Source organism: Bombina bombina, chromosome 6 (genome assembly GCF_027579735.1).
Source record: "Bombina bombina isolate aBomBom1 chromosome 6, aBomBom1.pri, whole genome shotgun sequence".
Lineage (NCBI taxonomy): Eukaryota > Metazoa > Chordata > Amphibia > Anura > Bombinatoridae > Bombina > Bombina bombina.
The window spans coordinates 93,634,553-93,659,872 of NC_069504.1; the positions used below are offsets into that span (position 1 = coordinate 93,634,553).

At 38.5% G+C, this 25,320-nt stretch overlaps 1 protein-coding gene across 1 annotated transcript in view; it reads left to right on the forward strand.

Annotated features, from left to right (window-relative positions):
• Positions 1–25,320, forward strand: part of HGF (hepatocyte growth factor) — a 244,420-nt gene that overhangs the window by 118,249 nt on the left and 100,851 nt on the right. Inside the window, exon 7 of the mRNA XM_053716517.1 lies at positions 20,949–21,067. Coding sequence (XP_053572492.1) covers positions 20,949–21,067 — 119 coding nt within the window. The remainder of the gene's footprint in view (positions 1–20,948; positions 21,068–25,320) is intronic.

Sequence of the window (25,320 nt, forward strand, 5' to 3'; positions counted from 1 at the left end):
TGATGGCAGAACTGAAGACTGGCGACCACGGAGCCATGGAGCATGGAGGATCCTCTTCTTCCGAACACCGCCGTACACTGAATAGTGAATTCAAGGTACACAATTAAAGATGGCGTCCCTTTAATTCCTATTGGTTGATTTGATTCTTCGAATTCAAATCAGCCAATAGGATGAGAGCTACTGAAATCCTATTGGCTGTTCAAATTAGCCAATAGGATTTCAGTAGCTCTCATCCTATTGGCTGATTTGAATTTGAAGAATCAAATCAGCCAATAGGAATTCAAGGGACGCCATGTTTAATCGTGTACCTTGAACTCACTATTCAGTGTATGGCGGAGATCGTACAAAGAGGATCCTCCATGGCTCCGTGGTCGCCGGTCTTCAGTTTCAGGGTTGCCGGTCTTCAGCTCCACGGTCATCTGTCTTCAGCTCCGCCCTATGCTCCACACTGGCTTGTTCCTGCAAGAAGAACGAAGAGGTCACCGCTTGGAAGACTTCACCACCTGGAACAGGACGTTCTCCGCCGGACTTCAGGAACCGTGACCACCAACCTGGGGGTTAGACTTAAGTTTTTTTAAAATTTTGGGGGGGTTGTTTTATTTAGATTAGGGATAGGCAAGTATTAAAAGAGCTAAATGCTCTTTTAAGGGCAGCAAAAGAGCTAAATGCCCTTTTAAGGGCAATGCCCATACAAATGCCCGTTTCAGGGCAATGGCTAGTTTAGCTTTTAAGTGTTAGGTTTATTTATTTTGGGGAGTTTGGTGGGTGGTGGGTTTTACTGTTAGGGGGGACATAGAATTTTTTGTAACTGTAAAAGAGCTGTTTAACTTAGGGCAATGCCCTGCAAAAAGCCCTTTTAAGGACTATTGGTAATTTAGCATTAGATAAGGGGGTGTTTTTATTTTGGGGGCTTTTTTATTGTCATAGGAATTAGGTTGAATTTTTTTATTTTTGATAATTTGTTTATTATTTTCTATAATGTTAGACTTTTTATCTTTTGTAATTTTAGTTTAATTTAACCCTTTGAGTGCTAAGCACTTTCCCACCTGGGTGCTAAGCTGTTTTAAGTTTTTTTTATTTATTTATTTTCCAGATCCCCAAGACTTACACTGCTGTAAAGGTTAGGCGATTACCTTTCCAACGGTGGGTCTTGGGGGTCTGTAGCTGTTTAGATGCCTGAGATAATGGCTTCTAAGCAGCATGCCCCCTTTTCCTATACTTAACATTGTCATTTTGCTAATAAAGTTGCACAGTGACGTCATCACGTCATTGCGCGTGACATCACCACGCAAAACGGGAAGCCCTGGCGATTCCTATCACTATACAGGCACGATCGATGGGGTAGGAGCGAGTGGGAGCCCCCAGATCTTCCTCAAGGTGGGAGAGTGCTAGCGACGGCTCTGAGCCGTCATTAGCACCAGAGTGAGAAACTCTGTGATGGCTCAGAGCCGTCGTTAGCACTCAAAGGGTTAAACTTAGTTTTTTTTATTTTTAAAGCAATGTTAGGTTTTTTATTTTAATTGTTATTTTGTATTTTTAAATTAGGTAATTGGGTTTAATTTAGGGGGTGTTAGGTTAGGGGGCTTAGTAATTTAATTAGTTATTTGCATTGTGGGTTTTGGCGGTTTAAGGGGTTAATAGGGTAATTAGGTTTATTGTAATGTGGGTGTTTTGCGGTTTAGGGGTTAATAGGGTAATTAGGTTTATTGCGATGTGGAGGTTTTGCGGTTTAGGGGTTAATAGGGTAATTAGGTTTATTGCGATGTGGGGGTTTTGCGGTTTAGGGGTTAATAGGGTAATTAGGTTTATTGCGATGTGGGGGTTTTGCGGTTTAGGGGTTAATAGGGTAATTAGGTTTATTGCGATGTGGGGGTTTTTCGGTTTAGGGGTTAATAGGGTAATTAGGTTTATTGCGATGTGGGGGTTTTGCGGTTTAGGGGTTAATAGGGTAATTAGGTTTATTGCGATGTGGGTGGTTGACGGTTAAGTGATTAATATGTTATGTTATTTATGGATTAGGGGTTAATTACTTTATTATTTTGCGATGTGTGGGTTTGTGGTTTAGGTGTTAATAGGGTAATTAGGTTTATTGCGATGTGGGTGTTTTGCGGTTTAGGGGTTAATAGGGTAATTAGGTTTATTGCGATGTGGGGGTTTTGCGGTTTAGGGGTTAATAGGGTAATTAGGTTTATTGCGATGTGGGGGTTTTGCGGTTTAGGGGTTAATAGGGTAATTAGGTTTATTGCGATGTGGGGGTTTTGCGGTTTAGGGGTTAATAGGGTAATTAGGTTTATTGCGATGTGGAGGTTTTGCGGTTTAGGGGTTAATAGGGTAATTAGGTTTATTGCGATGTGGGTGGTTGACGGTTAAGTGATTAATATGTTATGTTATTTATGGATTAGGGGTTAATTACTTTATTATTTTGCGATGTGTGGGTTTGCGGTTTAGGTGTTAATACTTTGTGTGGGTGGTTAGTTTTTTTTGTTTGTTTAACTTTGTGCGGGCGGTATTTTTTTTGTAATGCTCCGTTTGCCTTCGCTGCATCCCGGTGGATTCTGAGAATGACAAGGTGGCACAACCCTGCCATTTTCGGAATCCACTTGGATGCAGCTTCACTGCCTCAAGGTGAATTCTTTTGGCTGCCTCGTGCTACCAACATTCCTTTGAGGATGTGTGTGCAACTGCCAATGGCGACGGACATTACAAACGCAATTATAGTATAGATATATTAACTTTTCTGGGCATTAGAAACCATTTGCTCTGCTGCTTAAGGAGGATAACCTAATCTAAATGGCCTTCTTAAACTTATTAGATGGTTCATCAGAAGGATTTGAATTTCTAACTCATTCTAATCCATTGATCACCCCTGAATGCAACATTTATCAATGGCTTTTCTAGTGCATTCAGCTCACATAATCACCCTCTTTACCTTGTATGGGACAATTCAACCCCAGTGCATTGATCCATCAGAAAACGCATTGGGCCAGGTTATGCTCCTGCTTGAGCGTTAACTCTGCTAGAAGCAAGCTTTTTGCGTGCATCAGGTAGCGCTCTTATTATAAGTTGAATTGCCCCATAGAAGTCAATGGAGGAAAAAAGGTACTACTGGCAAACCTGATCACAAATTCTCAAGTGCGCTAACTCGACATGAAAATATCAATATTTTACACTCCAATGTTCTTCACATACCACATACATATATCTGATGGGTTTTTGCACAAATATATATGTATACACATTTATATATAGGTATAGTTATATACAGATTTTTATCGGAATATCTATTTAAAAATACATAGAAATATTCTGCTATGTGTAGATCATTGAAATGTGACATATTTACAGTAAATACACAGTGATTGTTAAAATGTTGTGCATGCTCATTTTGCAAGTTTGTAAAATAGATAGTTGTGTCATAAAAAGCTAAAATATACATGTAATCACACTTCATTTAAGAAACTTGTACAGAACTCCAATACAATCATTTAAATCTTTTTTATGATTGCAATAATGTGTTTAGACATTTAGATATGTTTATTATAATATTAATCCAAATTATTTGTAATGACTAAAAGGACACTTTAAAAGGGACACATGTCAAAATAAACCTTTATGATTCAGATAGAGCATGCAGTTTTAAGACACTTTCTAATTTACTTCCATTATCAAATATTGCACAGTCTTTTTATATACAGGCGGCCCTCGGTTTACAACGGTTCAATTTAAGCCGTTTCAGAATAACAACCTTTTTTTTCAGTCATGTGACTGCTATTGAAAAGCATTGAGAAGCAGGGCATTGATTAAAATAGCCAGTAGGTGGCCGCTTGTGTTGCAGCAAAGATGTGCAAGCCAAGCAAGCTGAAATTAATTTGTGTAACTAGACCTGAGCTATCGAGCAGTTTTCAAAGGAACAAGATCTTCCTGTCTATAAATCAGTCCAGATTGAAATGCATAGAAAGAACTGTTTGCAGAAAAAATGCAAGTAAAGTCTGTGTTGTGTGATTATTTTATTAGGTTTATAATGCAGTTTAGCAAATGTTTTTGTTCATTTAACTTAGTTTAATTATATATTCTGTGTTGTGTGATTATTTTATAAGGTTTAAAATGCTGTTTAGCATTTAAAGTCATTATTTCAAAGCTTTAAAAATAATGTTTAGGTGTTACTTATGACAATTTTGAGAGGGGCCTGGAACCTAACTCCCTCATTTCTCATTGACTTACATTATAAACTGGGTTTCAATTTAAAACAATTTCGATTTACAACCATTCCTTCTGGAACCTATCCCCGGCGTAAACTGAGGGCTACCTGTACATACTTTCTGGGGAACAAGATCCTAGTGAGCATGTGCACAAGCTCACAGGGTAAATGTATACTAGTCTGTGATTGGCTGATGTATGTCACATTATACAGGGGGCTAGAAAATAGGAGAAACAAAAATTGTAAGACAAAAATGTACTGCTTATTTGAAATTCAGAGTAAGTTCCATTGCATTGTCTTATAGTTGTGTACTGTTAATTATATAATTCTCCTGCATTGAGTGGTCCTATAATTAAAAGGAAAGTTTTTAATTTCATGATTCAATAGAGCATGCAATTTTTAATAACAAGCCAATTTATTTATATTATCAAAGTATCTTAAATCTCCCGGTATCCTTTGTTGAAAGGTAAACCTAGGTAGGTTCAGTAGCAGCCATGTATTGCAGGGAGCTAGCTGAACAAATTTGGAGAGCTAATGACGTACATATGCAGCCACCAATCAGCAGCTAGCTCCCAGCAGTGATTCTTATAGTTTTCATTTATTTTCTGTGTGTTTTGTTACTCTGAAGCAAACAAAAATACCAGAACCCTTAATCTGTAACTTAACATGGTAGCTTTTGTAATAGATTTGGCAGTTTGGCACTGATTGATTGATTTATTGATTGATTGATTGATTGATTGGAATAACTTTGAAATTGCGTCATCATCTTATGTATAGAGTTAGTCATTATTCTCTAGTGGCAGAAACTAAAGTGCAAGAGACTTAAAATGTCTTAAATAACTTTGGAAATTCAAAAACATAGCAAGGATTTAAATTTTTATGTAGGCCAAAATAAATAAAGGTAAAATTTTAAATACAATCATTTATTAATGACAAAATTAAAAGGTACTTGACACGAAAACAGAAAAAATAGTAACCAATGGTTTCATAAGAAGCAAGTACTTAGGTCCAAAAATCAAATAATGGAGGTGAGAAACAGATGTATTGAATTTCTTAGGATTTATCTATATATGTTGCATTGTGGGTCATTTGCAGGGTCGGCTTGATGCAGAGAGTAGCACAATACATTACAAATTTGTTATTGTGATGCATAGGTTCATTCTATAAAGTTATTTATTTATTTTGGTTTAGAAAGCTCATTTTCCGCAATGAATACTTTAAAACAAAAGTAATACAAGGAAATTACAAAAATATTTTAGTAGTTTTATAATAGTCTTTGCTGAGTTTTTATTTTTTTTTTATTCTTTTTTGTTGAGGAAAATGCACAAAATGCGTACAATGTAAGAAGTATAGAAAGTGCGCGTCTGGCACAATACAAGACATCATCTGAAGATAGCACTTCAATTATACATTGTAAGCTATTCATAGTAAGAAATATGTTATTGAACAGTTCCAATTCTGAGTAAAAGAGAAGAAAGGGGGAGCTATAAGCCTTTCCAATAAGCAGTGCAAACGAAAAATGAGTGAGTGAGTAAGGTTGTTTCTCAGTAGGATCAACTGTAATGTTAGATTTTATGGACTCCCCTACTGATGGAATTATTTTCCTCCAACAAACAAACAAACAAAAAAAAAAGATCAAAACAGACAATTACCAGTATAACATAAAACACTTAACAGTAAGACTTTAAAGGCTAAAGTTAATGAGTGAGCGACCATCCATAAACTACCCTCGCACTTATCCTGAGTGTGGTTGTATTATGTTGTTATGGAGAGTCAAGAATTCTCATTCATGTGTGCTTTAGTAAACTTTCAGCCATAGTGTATAAATAGAGATAAATTCTAGTGTACACAGGTCAACTAAATCATAGCCTAGCAAGGGAAGTGTGTAAACCCAGACTATTGTCAAGAGATGCTGATAAGTAGTAAAGAAATGGGCTTACTAAATATGTTATACAGAGGAAAAAAGAAAAAAAAAAGAACAACTCATTTTAAACCTAGAAGAACAAAAAACTATTACCATAGTTATCTAACGCTGTAGCAATACATTTGCAGGCTTCCATCTTCAATAAGCAGTGTACTGAAATTTAAATCAGATAAAAATAGTATAATTAATTTTGAAACGTTCTCTTGTTTATTCAAACATTGCAGGATTAGTTATTCCTATTCCACCGTCAGTCCGAGATGAAAGTGTCATGGAGGGCAGTCTTGTATTTATTGTTATACACTGCCATATTTAATAGCTTGCAGACAGCCCCTCTATCCAATTTCACACCATACCGGAGGCAAGTACAGGGTTTGTGAGGTTAGTCTTTGCCGAGGTAAGCATATATATAATGAATTACGCCAAAGCAGCCTCGGGTCTTGAATAGCCGGTACCTTAACGTTGTCTAAAGTGGACTTCAGTGCACAAGATTGGGAGACCATAGAAGTCAGGGCAGTACTATTGTGGTCTAGAGTGCCCAGAGGACAGGGCTTGCATAAGAGTTCAAGGATACGCTTCAAGTGAAATGAGGACTGCAGAGATGGGTTATACACATGGTTCACGGCTATAGGGTCGTTCTCAGTCGTATGCGGAATAGCATATGGCGGCGTTCCATTTAGAGCTGTAGGCATGCAGGTCGCAGAAGGTTCTGCCGTAGAGTGCTAGTTCAGTTGCTTCACTTCACACTGGAAAGAGTGAAGTTGTTGTAGCATAGAGTCGAAGGACAGCATGAGAATGCTCACTAAATCAGACAACCTAAATGCCAAGGGAGATGAGGATGGATGGAGATATAAGCTGCAAGAATGGTTATTCAAGAGGGCTTTCAGCAGAGCCATAAAATCTTGCAGCCATCTTGGGGAGCCGCCCACCAGAAGTCCGTCTTTGCTGAGTTTTTAAAGAACTGTTAAACACATAAACACTTTAATTGCATTGATGACTAAATTACTTGAGCATTTTTTGACTATGGAAAAATGATAGCATTTGAACTTATCTTGCAACACTTAAAGCTTATAATCCCAGCTGATATCAATTAAAATGAAATTTACACAAATTGGGACCCTGTTTTAAAATATGTTTTGCTTCTTGAATTGTTTAATACTACATATAGATTATGAGGTTTTTCTTCGTCTAACATTTTAAAATGTTCTGTATGAATAATATATCAATACTGGTGACAGGAATTTTTGTGAAACTTCCAAACAGCATATGGTAATTATTTTTCATGTGTCAAACTGTATCTGTTTTATTTTAAATGAAAGCAAGTTACCGGGTTCACTACTAAATTTGCTGCAAACTTTTACAGTACGGGTTATGATTAAGGATCTCACATGTATCACACATTTTAACAAGCTAAAATCAAATTGAAAAAAAAAAATTGAAACTGGACCTCGAAGATAAATTAATGTGTCTCGAACAAAGGCTATAGTTCATTTTCCTGGACACTTGTCAAATAAGTTGTATGATCTGTATTTTTATAGTTTGTGGTTGGCTATACAAGCTCCCTAATACAATAAGATGATGTTGAACAGCAATTATCTGTTTGAGTGAAATTAATCACACATGTTGACTTTTATTAAAGTTTATTGATAAAATCTGGCACAATCCTCATTTATATTGGCTTACATTCAGTCAATATTTGGAATCTAACATTTGTGCAACTGACGGGTTTGTAAAATATTTCAAGTTGTTTTGTGTGAAAATAAAAAAAGAACTTCAATTTAACTGACCAAGTACACTGTTGTATGCAAGTTGTGGTAGGAAAAAATGAAATATGACCACAAAATCGTTTGCATGACGTGCCGTGTGATGGTGAAAAAAAGGTCAGATTAAAGAAAATGTCGACACTTTCACAGTTCAACATATGTATTCCCCCATAGAAATCAATGGAGCAAAGAAGTGGGGGAAAAAACACACAACTCATACTCAAACCAGATTGCATATTCTCATGTGCACTAACACAGCATGAAAATATAAATATTTCACATTCCAATGTTCTTCACATATCAAAATATGATTTATTTATTAAAAAAATCATATATATATATATATATATATATATATATATAAAATGGTATTTGGTAGAATATATATATATATATATATATATATATATCTATATATATATCTATATATATCTATATATATATATATATATATATTTAGAAATACTTATTAAGTATTCTGCTATGTGCAGAACATTGGAATGTGAAATATTTGAAGTAAATACACAGTATAGCACTTTATTTAATATGAATATTGCATAAATATGCTTTTACATGTATTGAGCTACTAAACTGCAAAGGGCTCCAATGCACTATATATCTGTATATATGTATTTATGTGTCTATATGTGTATATATGTCTGTAATTACATATGTACGCACATATAGACATATATATATATATATATATATATATATATATATATATATATATACAGTATCTCACAAAAGTGAGTACCCCCCTAAGTGGAAATATCCAAATTGTACCCAATTAGCCATTTTCCCTCGCCAGTGTCATGTGACTCGTTAGTGTTACAAGGTCTCAGTTGTGAATGGGGAACAGGTGTGTTAAATTTGGTGTTATCGCTCTCATACTCTCTCATACTGGTCACTGGAAGTTCAACATGGCACCTAATAGCAAAGAGCTCTCTGAGGATCTGAAAAAAAGAATTGTTGCTCTACATAAAGATGGCCTAGGCTATAAGAAAATTGCCAAGACCCTGAAACTGAGCTGCAGCATGGTGGGCAAGACCATACAGTGGTTTCACAGGACAGGTTCCACTCAGAACAGGTCTCACCATGGTCGACCAAAGAAGTTGAGTGCAAATGCTCAGCGTCATATCCAGAGGTTGTCTTTGGGAAATAGACATATGAGTGCTGCCAGCATTGCTGCAGAGATTGAAGGGGTGGGGGGTCAGCCTGTCAATTTTAAGACCATATGCCACATACTGCATCAAATTGGTCTGCATGGCTGTTGTCCTAGAAGGAAGCCTCCTCTAAAGATGATGCACAAGAAAGCCCGCAAACAGTTTGCTGAAGACAAGCAGACTAAGGACATGGATTACTGGAACCAAGATGAGATGAGACCAAGATAAATGTATTTGGTTCAGATGGTGTCAAGCGTGTGTGGCGGCAACCAGGTGAGGAGTACAAAGACAAGTGTGTCTTGCCTACAGTCAAGCATGGTGGTGGGAGTGTCATGGGCTGGGCCTGCATGAGTGCTGCCGACACTGGGGAGCTACAGTGCATTGAGGGAACCATGAATGCCAACATGTACTGTGACATACTGAAGCAGAGCATGATCCCCTCCCTTTGGAGACTGGGCCACAGGGCAGAATTCCAACATGATAACGATCCCAAACACACATCCAAGACGACCACTGCATTGCTAAAAAAAGCTGAGGGTAAAGGTGATGGACTGGCCAGCATGTCTCCAGACCTAAACCCTTTTGAGCATCTGTGGGGATTCCTCAAATGGAAGGTGGGGGAGCGCAAGGTCTCTAACATCCACCAGCTCCGTGATGACATCATGGAGGAGTGGAAGAGGACTCCAGTGGCAACCTGGTGAACTCCATGCCCAAGAGGGTTAAGGCAGTGCTGGAAAATAATGGTGGCCACACAAAATATTGACACTTTGGGCCCAATTTGGACATTTCCACTTAAAGGTGTACTCACTTTTGTTGTAAATGGTTTAGACATTAATGGCTGTGTGTTGAGTTATTTTGCAGGGACAGCAAATTTACACTGTTATACAGGCTGTACACTCACTACTTTACATTGTAGAAAAGTGTCATTTCTTCAGTGTTGTCACATGAAAAGATATAATAAAATATTTACAAAAATGTGAGTGGTGTACTCACTTTTGTGAAATATATATGTATATGTATGTTACCTGAGAGTAGAGACCTCATATCTTTGAGCCCTTATAACTTTTTTATACAAATTTGTTTTACATAATTGTTATTAGGCTGTGTTATTATGAGTGTAACTGTACTTTTAAATGTATTTTTGATGTGTTTGCACGTGAGTCACGTAGCAGTGAATCAGAGCTCTGAAGTCACGATATCCAGATACAAGTTAAATTCAATTGCACTCAAGTGTTAAAAAAAAAAGGCAGACAAAGGACTTTAACATAAAGATACATACATATACATTTCTAAATATATATATATATATATATATATATATGTGTTTATATGTGTGTACATATGTATTTATATATTTATATGTGTATATATGTATTAACACAGATTAACAGCATTAGAGCCCTTTGCAGTCAAGTAGCTGAAAACATGTAAAATCCTATTTAGGCAATATTCATATTTAATAAATTGTTTAACTATGCATTTACTGAAAATATTTTACAATACAATATTTTTCACATATGAGGAATATGTTTTAAGCATTTTTAAATAGATATTGCCATTTATATCTGTATATATCTATACCTATAAATAATTTTATGTATATAATTAGCCTGTACTAAAGCAAAGGCACAAAGTTATTTACAATGCTTGATATATTTTCATCTCCCACTAGTAAAAGATAGAGTATTTACATAATGATTACAAAATTATGTGTGTGTGTTTGTGTATATATATATATATTTATTTATTTATTTATTATTAATAAAAAAAGAAAACGGAATAAATACCCTTATTCCAGCACTAACTCATTCTCCAAAAATGTAATGTACCCCTGGTGAAGTATGCAGGTCAAGGATGGACACAGAAAATTGTAGTCGGCACAAATGTATCAATTCCCATTTATGGGACTATATCAGATACAATTATAAATGTATCACCACCATTGCTACCTTGCTAATAAGTTCATGGTCAATTGAACTGCTGTATGTGATATTAACAAGGTACAAACACCAAACAATTAAGAATAATTAGCAACTGTAACTCTGTAACAAATAACATATCCCATATATAGTCAATGTCAATGGCCAAACCGGCTTGTAATCTTCACATACAAATGTTATATGATAGTAAAGTCTTGATGTTAAGCCAATATTGGTAAGCGTAAGAAGAGCTTGATGATAGAGCTGTTAGTTGTTAGTTAAGAAAAAAAGTAGTAGCATGCTGCATGGTTATTAAAGCTTAATAGCCAGTCCGCCTTCAACAATTGTTAAACAGAGAACACAGTCAATAGTGGTTGAGCGGTACTTCCCCTTACCTTCACAGTGGTAAATATGATTTCAGCTCACCTCTCGATTCCAAATTAAATCCCGTCTAAATCCAGTTACAGCTTCCTCCGTTACAGATGTCGTTGTCACAGAATTCTCTGCTTCTCCGGATAGACTAGCAGTGTTGCCGATAGACTGGGGACCAGGTCCCGGCGGTGAGCTGACCCACTGACTGTCTTAATACCTCCTAGTATCCAGGACTAGGGAACGCTTGGGGGGGGCAAACCAACTCCAACGAAACAAACAAATGCCACGCTCACAGAGCTCCTGTGGGTGTGAACATCTTAGCTTGCAACACGTGTTTCACCCATTCCAATGATTCTATTGGGCTTCGTCAGGCATGTGGTTTAAGCATGTCACATAGAGACTATTTATATTATGCTGGGTGAAATATTTAACTAGTTCAGTGTTAGGAAAAAAATTTAAATAAATATCTTTTAATCCCGCAAAAATCAGAATACAACATATAAAATAGTGCTACCATGGCTGGCTTTACACAAAATAATATCCCAAAATCACATATATTCACAAGATAACTAAGTGGAATACAAGAAATCTAAATTAAGTAAATAACATAATAATAAGAATAAGAGTTCAATTTTCTTACAACTCCAAACATTATGTAAAGTGAGGAAACATTTTTTCGTACCAAATATTACAATAATTAAATAAAGATGGCTATGCTATGTCAATTGCTTCAAAACATAGCACTTAATTGTTGAAGCCTGGTAAGTGGGCAAATTTTTTAGTGGGGGTAATTTTACCTCAATAGGACCTTGTTTTTAAAACATGGTTATACCTTAGCATTGAACCATAATTACAAGAAGGGGGCGTAGTTTAACTCCTCATTTAAGCCACCTGGTTGTACTGTATCAAGATTAAATATCCATTTACATTCCTCTCTTAGAAGTGCTTTGTCCCAATCACCCCCTCTCTCACTTACGCTGACTTTTTCTACACCCATAAAATGTAGACTTTTAACTTCACTGTTGTGTGATTAAAAAAAGTGACGTGCAATGCCACTCTTTTTATACGTTTTTTCAAGATATCACGTCTATGTTCTTTCATCCTCTCTTTGAGTTCACGATAGGTCTTCCCAACATATTGTCTGGGACAAGAACATGATAGAAAATAGACCACCCCAACAGTTTTACATGTAATATACCCTTTGATTCTGTGTGTGATACCTTTTGTATCTTCAATAAATCCTCCCCTTAGTAGATATTTACACATTTTACATTTATTGCATGGATAGCACCCATTTTTGGGTTTTGAACTCTGTAACTAATTCATTGGTTCATTAGTAACATAGTGGCTATGTACCAATTTGTCTTTTAGAGATGGGGCCTTTCTAGCAGTTAATAAAGGAAAGTCTCCAACAAATGGATATATGTCCTTGTCAAGAGTAAGTAGATGCCAATGCTTTAAAAGTATGGCTTTAATATCTTGCCAGCTTTCATTATATGTAGTAATCATTCTAACTTTTTCATTATATGGTATATATTTCATATTGTACAGCAATGACTGTCTAGTAGTATTAATAGCTCTCATATACCCAGATTTTAAGGATTTCCAATTGTAACTTCTATTACGGAATCGACTTCTCAAATCGTCAGCATGTGATTTAAACAAAGACTCAGTAGAACAATTACGTCTGTGTCTTAGATACTGTCCTATTGGGATGCCTTTTATCTGTGATTGGGGATGATGGCTTGATTCCTCAAGGAGGGTATTTGCAGCCGTTGATTTACAATAACTTTGTTTAAGTAGAGAATAATCAGAATGCTTTGTAAGCAACAAGTCTAGAAAAGCAATTTCTTTGTTGCTAAATTGATAAGTGAATTTTAAATTTAAAGTGTTGATATTCAGATATGCCACAAAGTCCTGCAATAATTCAGCTGACCCTTCCCAAAACATCAAGACATCCTCAATATAGCAAATCCATGATACCACCATGCCATCAAATTTACTTGGTGCATCTAATACAAAGTCCAATTTCCATTTACCTAAATACAGACACGCATAGGTGGGTGCACAACATGCACCCATAGTCGTTCCCAATATCTGTTTGTAAAATTTACCATCAAACTTGAAATAGTTTCGTTCCAAAACAAAGCGCAATAATTCAATAACAAAGGTTGTATGGGTATCATATCTACTACCGCTTTGTTTTAAATAGAAGAAAGAGGCTTCAATCCCCAAATGATGAGGAATTGAAGAATATAACGCCTCAACATCTATGGTTACTAATAGGGTCTTATCTGACAGAACAATATCATCCAACTTGCGCAAAACCTCAGTAGTATCTTTCACAAATTAAGGAATGGAGGAAAGGAAAGGTCTTAAATTCCAATCTACATATTTAGCAATATTTTCAAGTAACCCTCCCTGGCCAGATACAATAGGCCGACCTGGTGGTGGTGGGGGGGGTTATTCTTGTGCAACTTAGGTATAGTATAGAAGGTTGGAATTCTTGGAAACTTGACTCTCAAAAAATCCATTTCACTAGAATTTATTATCCCTTTAGACCAAGCTTCAGTTAAAATGTTGTCTAAATCAGTCCTATATTCAATAGTTGGATCACAAGGTAGTTTTTCATAATTAGATATACATGAGACCTGTCTTTGACATTCACTTTTATAATCCTTGGTATTAAGTACTACCACATTTCTGCCTTTATCAAACGGTTTGATCGTCAAAGATGAATCACAGGCTAACTCAATGCCTTTAGATCCTAGAACTAGAGAAGAAAGTTTTTTGCGCTACCCTAGGAATAACTAGAGAAACAACTTTTTTGCGCCACCCTAGGATAACTAGAGAAGCAACTTTTTGCACCACCCTAGGACCCTTTCTGTGGGGGGAGTTTTTCTTCCTAATGGGAAAGAGTCCACAGCCGCATTCATTACTTTTGGGAAATAAGAACCTGGCCACCAGGAGGAGACAAAGACACCACAGCCAAAGGCGTAAATACTCCTCCTAATTCCCTCACCCCCCAGTTATTCTTTGCCTTTCGTCCCAGGAGGTTGGCAGAGAAGTGTCAGAATTTGTTTTGTCTCTTATGGAGGGTACTACTCTTCGCAATGGGACAGGAGTTTAAGTAGCCCTTTAAGCTTATCAACTTGAGGGCCTGGGTGAACGTTAGAGTCTGGAGATGCAGAGGGAGCTTCCCTTTGCGACACCATCCCGACTCATATTAACAGCTCCTTAAGCAGTCAGCGTTGACGAGTTTCGCTGCCTGCTTTTTACACTCAAGTCCATGTCAGGAGCGAAGCTACTAACCTGTCACACTTGAAGGGCCATGTTCCTGTTCCATGGCGTAGATTCTGGTAAGATCGTTTCATTTTTTATTATATAATGTTAACACAGAAGACAGGATGACAGTGTGGCGCCTTTTATCTTTATAGAATCAAGGGTTAATATCTCCTTAGGGGGATTATTGAACAGGGGGGAATAATAATCTTATATGTTTATTTGATTTTATGCTGCTTTATGTGTGAGATGTTAGGCTCATAGGCTGTTATGAAATATACAGGTTTCACTTTCACTTTGAGAGCCATGCAGCTTACAAGCTTGGCGCGCTTTCTCTCATAGCAGGGACAGTCCTGCATTGTGCACCGGACTATCAGAGAGGAGTCATAAATCTCTGTACTGTCTGGGTCATAGAAGGTGGTGAGTGCCCCATCCATTGGGGTATAAGGGTGCAGTTTTTTAATAAAATAAGATGTTTTATTTCTCTAGTTATCCGGTTATTGCACTAGCAATGGAGAATTCTGTTACTTTAGAGGACACTCCCTCTATTCCTAAAGAGTAATTCCTGTTTATATAGTGAGGAGGCCCTAGTTCCCCCTCTCAGTTATGTTCCATATGCCTTGAAAATGTGAATAATATAAAATATGTTTGATACCACGGAGCCATCCACCTCTGAGAAGTTACATATTGCACTCCTTCCCAGAGTGCATCAAATAGATTTTGATTTTAACTGATAGGGTTATCCAAGGATGAAGTTCTTTCTGAGACTTCAGAGTATGAACTTTCTGGGCCAGAGTTTGCTGCCTCTCAACCTCCAGCTGCGGAGGAACCAGACTTGAGTTTTAGTAATTTGTGCTTCTTCTAAAGGAAGTTTTTGGCAAATTCAGCGGTTCCAGAGGTCATATTACCTGATGAACCTTTTATTTCCTAAATTGAATAGAGTTTGAGGACAGGGTTGTGCCTTCCCTTCCCTGCTCCTGTTGTCCCGGGTATTTCACCTTGGACTGTACAGTTTCCTGCAGGTGCGACTGTCCCTCAGTGTTGCGCCTTTCGTTACAGAATTGCACGCCTTCGTGTGTTACTCAGACATGTTTTTTCAGTTATTGAACGACTCTATGCTTATCAGATACGGGAATACTCAGTCTGCTCATCGAATGGCGCACCTCATTAGACATGTGGGGATGATGTAATCTCCTGATTGTCCATGTATTGAGATCTTTTCCAGTTTTTTTTTGGAAGATCAGGGCTCAGTTTGGCTGGTCCTGCGGTAGGCCTGTTTCTTTTGGGTTAAGCTATGAGTTGCCTTGTATTTTATTTTCATCTGATAGGATGTCCTGTCTGTTTTCCTTCTTCCCCTCTGAGGGAGGATTTATGTGGCTTGATGGTTAGGACCCAGATGGCAGGCTAGTCTTGTTTGGGTTCAGTTCTATCTGGTAGCTGTTTGGACACGTGGCGCCGCTCTGTTTGGCTGGTCCGGTAGAAGTGCAGAGTGCTCATGTTATCCTCTGTGTTCAACTAAGTAAGCATTCTAGAGGACCGGTGGGTCCTTGAGGCAGGAAGGGTCCTAATAGCCTTCAATTTGGATGACTGGGTCAGTGGAGTTCAGCTGCGTCTCTCTCTTTTGTGTTTGGGGTTGTCAGAGCCTAGAGCTCCTTCCCATTTAGTGGAGGGTTGGTGGGCGTGCGCCCTCTTGCCGCCAAGTTGGGGGCTTTGGCCTTTTTTCTTTTGAGGCTCTGGGAATTGTCCTTCTGGACTTAGTTCTCAGCAGCTAGTAGTTTATTGGGTAGTTCAGCTGCCTTGCAGCGGATGGGTTGCAGAATGTGACCAGCTGTAGCTATTGCACATTGACTGTGTACTGTCTAGCTGTTTTTTTATGAGACCTTTTGGTCTTCCTCTGTTGTCTCCATGTGAGTTGGGTCTCATTTTAGGGACCTGGGTTCCCCTCCGGGATATGGCTGTTCCCTGTTAGGGACACTGGGTGTGGTCTCCTTGGACTCTGCTCGGAGCTGGGGATGCTGTGTGTCCTTTTCCCTCTATGATCCTCTGATGTATGGAGGAGATGCGGGACCAGCCTTTGCTCGAGTGATTTTGGCCTTGGGGTATCCCCTTGCTTGTTGTCCTGCAGATGTTTGAGAGTCTATGGGCTCTAGTGTCGTTGTACGACTTTTAATGCCTTAGCTCCTTTGGAGCATTGGACTTTGGCAAGGGGTGGTCTCTTCCTTGGGTTCAGGACTTGCGAGTTAACTTGTTATCTGTGTTTATCTCGATATTGCATTGATATCTCCCTGTGGTCTGTTTTTTTATATCAAACGGGGTGTTAAGTTCTCGGATATTGTTTGTTTAAACAATTGGGGGCTCGGATCTGTTTTCTCCCTGGTGCTTCCGGTTGCTGAGGCTTCACTCAGTGTTTTCCTGTGGAGTTGTTGCCGGCCTTTTTGGCTCTAGGGCTGGTTCAGGGTTCCCCAGTTCCTGGGAACTTGGGCTATGACCTGGTCATGGTTGGCCTGGTCACGGTTGGCCAGATTGTCTGTGTGCTGATGCTCATTGGGCTGGACTAACGCCTTTATGGTCGGTTTCCCTGGGTCAGCTTGCTGTGGTAACCTTATGGATTCACTGCTCTGCAAACAAATGGGTTTGCAGTGTCTCTGCTGCAGCTATTGCACATTGGATGTGTGTTAGCAAGCTAATTACCTTAGGGGGATTCCTTCCAAGTTCATCTGCGTTGGAGATTGATCTCTCCTTTAGCCTGTGGCTTTGTGTCTTGTGGGCAGGTGGTCTGCCTTTATGGTCCCTTCCCTTTTCTTAGGGTGGGGGGCTTATTCTTCTTCTTATGGAGGTGTGGTCCTTTTTCTAGGGATTCTCTTGAATTCAGAAGGTTGGACCTGATAGTTAACCTTTCTGAGAGGGGTATTTTTCTCTGGGTTGTTACGTTCCATCTGGAGTCTTGCTGGCTCTGTGTCAAGACTATGGTGGGCCTTTTGTTAGATTCCTTTGGGTCTACGGCCTTGTTGTCTATTTCTAAGGAGTCGGGGTGACACCTGTGCTCTGTTGGGATGGCTGTGGCCATTTTTCTGCTTGTTTTTGAGCTGATATTGGGGTTCTCCTGTTCCCCTGTTTCAGACCTGCCGATGATTGCGCTGGTCTGGCTGGGAGTGGGTTCTGAGATGTGTCATCTTCAGGATCTAGGTTGGCATAGTAGCTAGCTCCCTGGGCTTGCAAGCAGAAGGTCCAGTATTACCATACACCTTCGGGTTCTGGGTGTAACCTCTCTCTCTAAGGGGTGCAGTGGGCCTCATTGAGGTTATGTGCTTCCCCTTTTGGAGCCCTTTGTGTAGGACTGGCGGCTTTGATTGCCTAGAGTGTGCCCTCTGTCTGGGAGTTTTCTTTTGCAATCTTTTCTCTTGCTGGACGCTTTTTAATTCTCAGCAAGTATTCTTCTGTGCCATCCTGATGATGGCTGCGTGTTCTTGACTCTGGGTTTTTCGTCCGGGTCTGTTACACGTTCTTTTTTGTCTGAATACTTTAGTATTCTTAGTCCTGATGATGTGAGGACTCCGTCTTCAGTTGTCTTACGGTGCTTTGCACAATGTTGAGAGAAGGGGTCTCTGCTTAAATGTCAGGTCCTAAACCTCTGGTTTCTGCTTGGTCTGGGCGTAGCCTCCCCTTGTCTGTCAGGATCCATTTGGATCTTTGTGAGCTGGGCTCACTTTTGTTTGTTTTTTATGGATTTTGTGGTGACCTTTTGGTTTCCCCTTGGTTCTTCCTTGCCCTATCCCTTCGAGAGTTTAGGCTGGTGCTCCCCTCTTTAGTGAGGGGTTAGCGGTGGGGGACCGACTGTTGGGCAACGGTGTCTCCTGGAGGACTGTTGGCTCAGTTGAGTCTGATTTTGTGGTCTCTAGCTAGGCTTCTGGACTATATGCTGGTCAGTGTGCTTGGGGCCTTTACTTTTTAAAGTTTTCTCGGCTTCGGATGAAGCAGGGTTTTTGTTGGGTAGTGTGATAATTTTGTCTCACCAAACTTCAGAGTATAATAAAAAAAAAAAAAAAATGGAATGTAGCTCTATTCTTGTAAACAGCAAGTAAATATAACTTATTCTACTACCATGTACAAGGTGAGCATTTACTTTTAGTAATTGAAGTGAAAAGTATGGTATATTCCACAATGTGTGGTAATAATAAATGTTATGAGAGAAACTTGTTTAGCCTCTATAATATAAGCAATAATTCCTTAATATTATCAATAAAGAAAAAATGAGAAAAAATCCTTTATATTCAGGATAAGAAATGTAGTGACAGAGATTAACTCCAGGTAAAGTAATGTTCAAGTATCTTTCCTTAATCTTCACGCACTCACACAAACACTCTAAAATATATGTACAATGTTCCAACACACACGCAATATTGACCAGCAAGGAGGAGGTTAATTCAGTGTAATACACCTCAGGTAAGTAATGACACTTAGCGTTATATTTGGAAACCTTATGATTTGTATACAATACGATACCCAAACCAGCGTGGTGACAAATCCAGATTTCCCTTGAAGCGATGGTGTAGCGTGGAGAGCGGTAATAACAGCAGAGTAAGTGCTAAACCGGAGAATAGTAGAGAGCGGCGTCCCGGTAGCAGCTTGTGTGAGCGCGGCTTCAGCCGCGAGTGGAATGAGTTCCGGTAGCGTAGGGATACGATTAGGAGTATCAGTCCAAAAGAATCAGGAAAGATGTGCAGCAACTTTGAGACACAAACAGCCTTCAATAATATAATAGTTAAGACCTGAAAGGGAAAAATACACTGCTTGGAATAAGCAGAAACACAGGATGAGAGAATCCACTTTAATTTTCAGGCACTGAGTAATGGAAAAGCACTTCCTTAAATAGGAGGAAGTGCTGATAGTCAGAAAGTCTTAAAGGGATATCACAGGTAGTGGTTTCAGGCTGGTGCTCTCAGAATGGGCCACCTATTGTACCCTCCCGTTTTGGCATTCGGTGTCCTCTTTAGCTTTTGTATGGTTTTCCCAAAAGTAATGAATGTGGCTGTGGACTCTTCCCCATTAGGAAGAAAAACATAAATTATGCTTACCTGATAATTTTATTTTCTTCCGTGGGAAAAAGTCCACAGCCCCCCGTCCGTTTTTTATGTGGGGCATCTTAGTTGTGTTCTTCTGGCACCTTTTCACCCTGATATTTATTCTACTGTTCCTTGTTCCTCGGCAGAATGACTGGGGGATGAGGGAAGTAGGAGGAGTATTTAAGCCTTTGGCTGGGTGTCTTTGCCTCCTCCTGGTGGCCAGGTTCTTATTTCCCAAAAGTAATGAATGCGGCTGTGGACTCTTTCCCACAGAGGAAAATGAAATTATCAGGTAAGCATAATTTATGTTTTTTTCCCCTACCCTGTGTCTCATTACAATTTTTTAGCTGCATGCTGCATGTTGCATATCTTGCACTGAACTTTTTTGTCTATGGGGGAATATATGAAAGCATTTGCAATATTCGAAGATCAGCTTTTTGTGCTTGTTGAGTTAGGGCAAGCTTGAAAACTTTTTTCATTTTAACTTGTAATATGCAAGCTACCCGATGCGCACAAAAAGTCGACTTCTAGTGAATTTAACACGTGACAATTGTGCTCCACTTACAATCTAGCCCTCTGAGTTTTATATTAAAGGGACAGTAAAGTCAAATTTAAACATTCCTGTTCCTGATTCAGATAAAGAATGTGATTTTAAAAAACTTACTTTTATTATCTAATTTGTTTTATTCTCTTGGTATTCTTTGTTGAAATTGGTCACAGAAGTACATTGAAAAATTGTTTAAAATGTAATGGTCTATCCAAATTAATATCACTTTTAAAAGGGACATGAAGCCTAAAATTCTTCTTTAATGATTGAGATAGAGAATGCAATTTTAAACACCTTTCCAATTTACTTCTAATATTATATTTGCTTCATTCTCTTGTTATCCTTTAATTGAAGGTGCAGCAATGCACTACTAGTAGCTAAATTGAACACATCAGGTTAATAAGTATACATTTACACATAAATGGTACTTTTTATGTTCTTTGTATAATGAAAACCCCATCAATATAAAAAATAAAAAAATTATCTAAAAATATGACCAAAATAAAATAATAATGTCAATTAAACATCTGAATATTGTAGAAGCCAGAATCTGCAGAAGGGATGTCAGTTCCTTCTGTTAATACCAGCTACCCTAATGAGAGTGGAATGTCATACTGTGTTGATGAAATCTACACTTAATTGGGTCGTTTAAAAATGAAAGATGATCTGTGTCTGTCACTCATTCTTGGATGACACTTGCAATCTGTTTTCTTCCAGACATCCTAACAAGGGCTTGAATGATAATTACTGCCGCAACCCTGATGGTAAAGCAAAGCCTTGGTGTTACACGCTTGACCCTGCCACCCCCTGGGAATTTTGTGCAATTAAACCCTGTGGTGAGTTTAAACAAAATGTATTGCTTCCTTTTTCCACCTTTCCTTATCTTTAGCAGGATCCCAAACTGCAAACAGATTGGAAACAAAACTGTTTCTGTCAATCTTCACAGTTAGAATCTTTTAAGCTTTTTGTGAAATTTTATTTTTAAAAATATCCACAAATTACACATAATTTGTTTAGCATAGAGCATTTTAGATTATGTTATTAATGTCTTTGAATAAGTTTATCAAAGGGTGTAACTGAATCTCAAGCTCTAAAAGGTCTTTTAATACTGTGTTATTTTTTAGGGCACATCAACCATATTAGAATATTTTTGAAAAATATCCCCTTAATTTATTTTGTGATTTAATTGGAGACTCCTATAGGCCATTTTTGTTTTAATGAACTGAATTGTGTAATAGCTCACTTGTAATTTGCAGTCCTCTAAATTGTAAGCTCTTTTGAATAGGATTTAACTTGTCCTCTTTAATTGTATATTTTTTACAAACAATGTCATAAATGATTGTTTTCCTGAGAGCATTTTATTAACAAATAATTATCATAAATATAATAATAATTCACTTTTGATAATTAACATATATAATACATGGACATTCATGTCAAAATTAACTCAGGAGCAGCAATTTGCAACTGTGAGCTAGATGGTGATTGGTTGCTATGTACATATGCCTCTGTTGTTTCAGCTATTCTTCAATAGAGCATTGCTGCACTGTCGATGACTATATGGTTTAACTGTTTTGCAGGGGTTAAACTCATAATTATTTGCAAGCAATAGTGCATTAACAAAATGCTTTAACACTTTAGAGGACTTTCTTATTGCATATTTATTTCATTTTAAACATTTTGTGTTGATAGTTTAGACAATCACAAAAAAAAGCCAGTCTTTTATAGATATAAAAACTTTTGATTGTACTGTATCCTATTATCCTCAGCTATGTTTCATGCATTTAAAATGTTAAAAGCTGTCAAATTAACTGCAGTATTACCTTATTCCTTATTTATATCCTTGGGGGATTTGGTTTTTCACTAGCCTGTGTAGCAATACATTCTACCAATGTAATCTGTTAAACATAAAACCCATAAACATTCTTCTCTTCCAGAATTTAAAAATCTTGCATGAAAGCAGTGGTACTAAAACGGCATTAATTGTTCATACCCTAGGATAATAAACTAAAATTTTAGCCCCCCCAAAAAATGCTAAATTGTACATAATAACATATCTTTACCATTCATGTATGTTATTTATTTTTCCTGCGTTTTGTGTGAAAATTCTACTCTCCCTAGAGAGCCTAGAGTGCATTTGTTGAGGGCAGTAATTGGCTGACAATGTAACGGAGCTTGTTTATAATTGGTTACAATAAATGATGACAGAAACAACATACAGGGAGTGCAGAATTATTAGGCAAATTAGTATTTTGACCACATCATCCTCTTTATGCATGTTGTCTTACTCCAAGCTGTATAGGCTCGAAAGCCTACTACCAATTAAGCATATTAGGTGATGTGCATCTCTGTAATGAGAAGGGGTGTGGTCTAATGACATCAACACCCTATATCAGGTGTGCATAATTATTAGGCAACTTCCTTTCCTTTGGCAAAATGGGTCAAAAGAAGGACTTGACAGGCTCAGAAAAGTCAAAAATAGTGAGATATCTTGCAGAGGGATGCAACACTCTTAAAATTGCAAAGCTTCTGAAGCGTGATCATCGAACAATCAAGCGTTTCATTCAAAATAGTCAACAGGGTCGCAAGAAGCGTGTGGAAAAACCAAGGCGCAAAATAACTGCCCATGAACTGAGAAAAGTCAAGCGTGCAGCTGCCAAGATGTCACTTGCCACCAGTTTGGCCATATTTCAGAGCTGCAACATCACTGGAGTGCCCAAAAGCACAAGGTGTGCTATACTCAGAGACATGGCCAAGGTAAGAAAGGCTGAAAGACGACCACCACTGAACAAGACACACAAGCTGAAACGTCAAGACTGAGCCAAGAAATATCTCAAGACTGATTTTTCTAAGGTTTTATGGACTGATGAAATGAGAGTGAGTCTTGATGGGCCAGATGGATGGGCCCGTGGCTGGATTGGTAAAGGGCAGAGAGCTCCAGTCCGACTCAGACGCCAGCAAGGTGGAGGTGGAGTACTGGTTTGGGCTGGTATCATCAAAGATGAGCTTGTGGGGCCTTTTCGGGTTGAGGATGGAGTCAAGCTCAACTCCCAGTCCTACTGCCAGTTTCTGGAAGACACCTTCTTCAAGCAGTGGTACAGGAAGAAGTCTGCATCCTTCAAGAAAAACATGATTTTCATGCAGGACAATGCTCCATCACATGCGTCCAAGTACTCCACAGCATGGCTGGCAAGAAAGGGTATAAAAGAAGAAAATCTAATGACATGGCCTCCTTGTTCACCTGATCTGAACCCCATTGAGAACCTGTGGTCCATCATCAAATGTGAGATTTACAAGGAGGGAAAACAGTACACCTCTCTGAACAGTGTCTGGGAGGCTGTGGTTGCTGCTGCATGCAATGTTGATGGTGAACAGATCAAAACACTGACAGAATCCATGGATGGCAGGCTTTTGAGTGTCCTTGCAAAGAAAGGTGGCTATATTGGTCACTGATTTGTTTTTGTTTTGTTTTTGAATGTCAGAAATGTATATTTGTGAATGTTGAGATGTTATATTGGTTTCACTGGTAAAAATAAATAATTGAAATGGGTATATATTTGTTTTTTGTTAAGTTGCCTAATAATTATGCACAGTGATAGTCACCTGCACACACAGATATCCCCCTAAAATAGCTAAAACTAAAAACAAACTAAAAACTACTTCCAAAAATATTCAGCTTTGATATTAATGAGTTTTTTGGGTTCATTGAGAACATGGTTGTTGTTCAATAATAAAATTAATCCTCAAAAATACAACTTGCCTAATAATTCTGCACTCCCTGTACAGTAATTTTTTTATGTGGACTATAAAACAATGCACATTTTTCTAAAAAAATGACAGGTTTTTATTTTTACAAATGTATTCTGTATGCAAGTCTGTTACAACCTGACATAATTCCTAATGCATAAATAAACAATTGTTGTGTTACACAAGTTTCTAACCAAAGGCAGCACAAAAAATCTGTCCTCGGTCCCCTTCTCTTCTCAATCTACACGTCATCACTAGGTTCCCTAATAAAGTCCCATGGTTTACAATATCATTTGTATGCCGACGACACCCAAATCTACTTTTCTGCACCAGACCTTTCTCCTTCCTTGCTAACCCGTGTCACTAACTGTCTTTCTCACATCTCCAACTGGATGACCTCTCACTACCTCAAGCTAAATCTCTCCAAAACGGAGCTCCTTATTTTCCCCCCTTCTTCTAAACTCTCCACCCCCAATCTCTCTATAACTGTCGACAACTACATCATTACCCCTACCCCGCATGCCCGATGTCTCGGGGTCACATTTAACTCAGATCTTTCTTTCACTCCTCACATTCAGTCTTTGGCTAAAGCCTGCCGCTTCCACCTTAAAAACATCTCTAAAATTAGACACTTCCTTACACAAGACACAACTAAGATTTTAATCCACTCTCTCATCCTCTCCCGCCTCGATTACTGCAACTCTGTCCTCTCTGGTCTCCCCACCTACCGCCTAGCTCCTTTACAATCCTTAATGAATGCCTCTGCCAGATTCATCTTCCTTACACGTCGCTCTTCATCTGCTGCACCTCTCTGCCAATCCCTTCACTGGCTTCCTCTTGCCTCTAGGATCAAACACAAAATTCTCACTCTGACATACAAAGCCCTCAACTGCACTGCTCCCCCCTATATCTCAGACCTTGTCTCCAGATACTCTCCCTCCCGTCCCCTTCGCTCTGCTCACGACCTCCTCCTCCTCTCCTCTCTTGTCACCTCATCACACTCCCGTTTACAGGACTTCTCCAGACTGGCTCCCATCTTGTGGAACTCTCTGCCTCGCTCCACAAGACTCTCTTCTAGTTTTAAAAGCTTCAAGTGCTCCCTAAAGACTCTACTGTTCAGGGATGCATACAACCTATGCTAACCTTTCTTTATACCAGTTCCTCTCCTCCATTGCTACCCCCTGAACCCCCCTAGCATGTAAGCTTAAGAGTCCAGCTGTTTGTTGATCAGCTTCTCAAGAGCTGACTACAACAGTGCAACTCTTGGCAGGGCCCTCTACCCATTTGATCCCTATAACTGTTTTTTGTACTCCGCCTTTGTTAATAGCGCTGCGGAATCTGT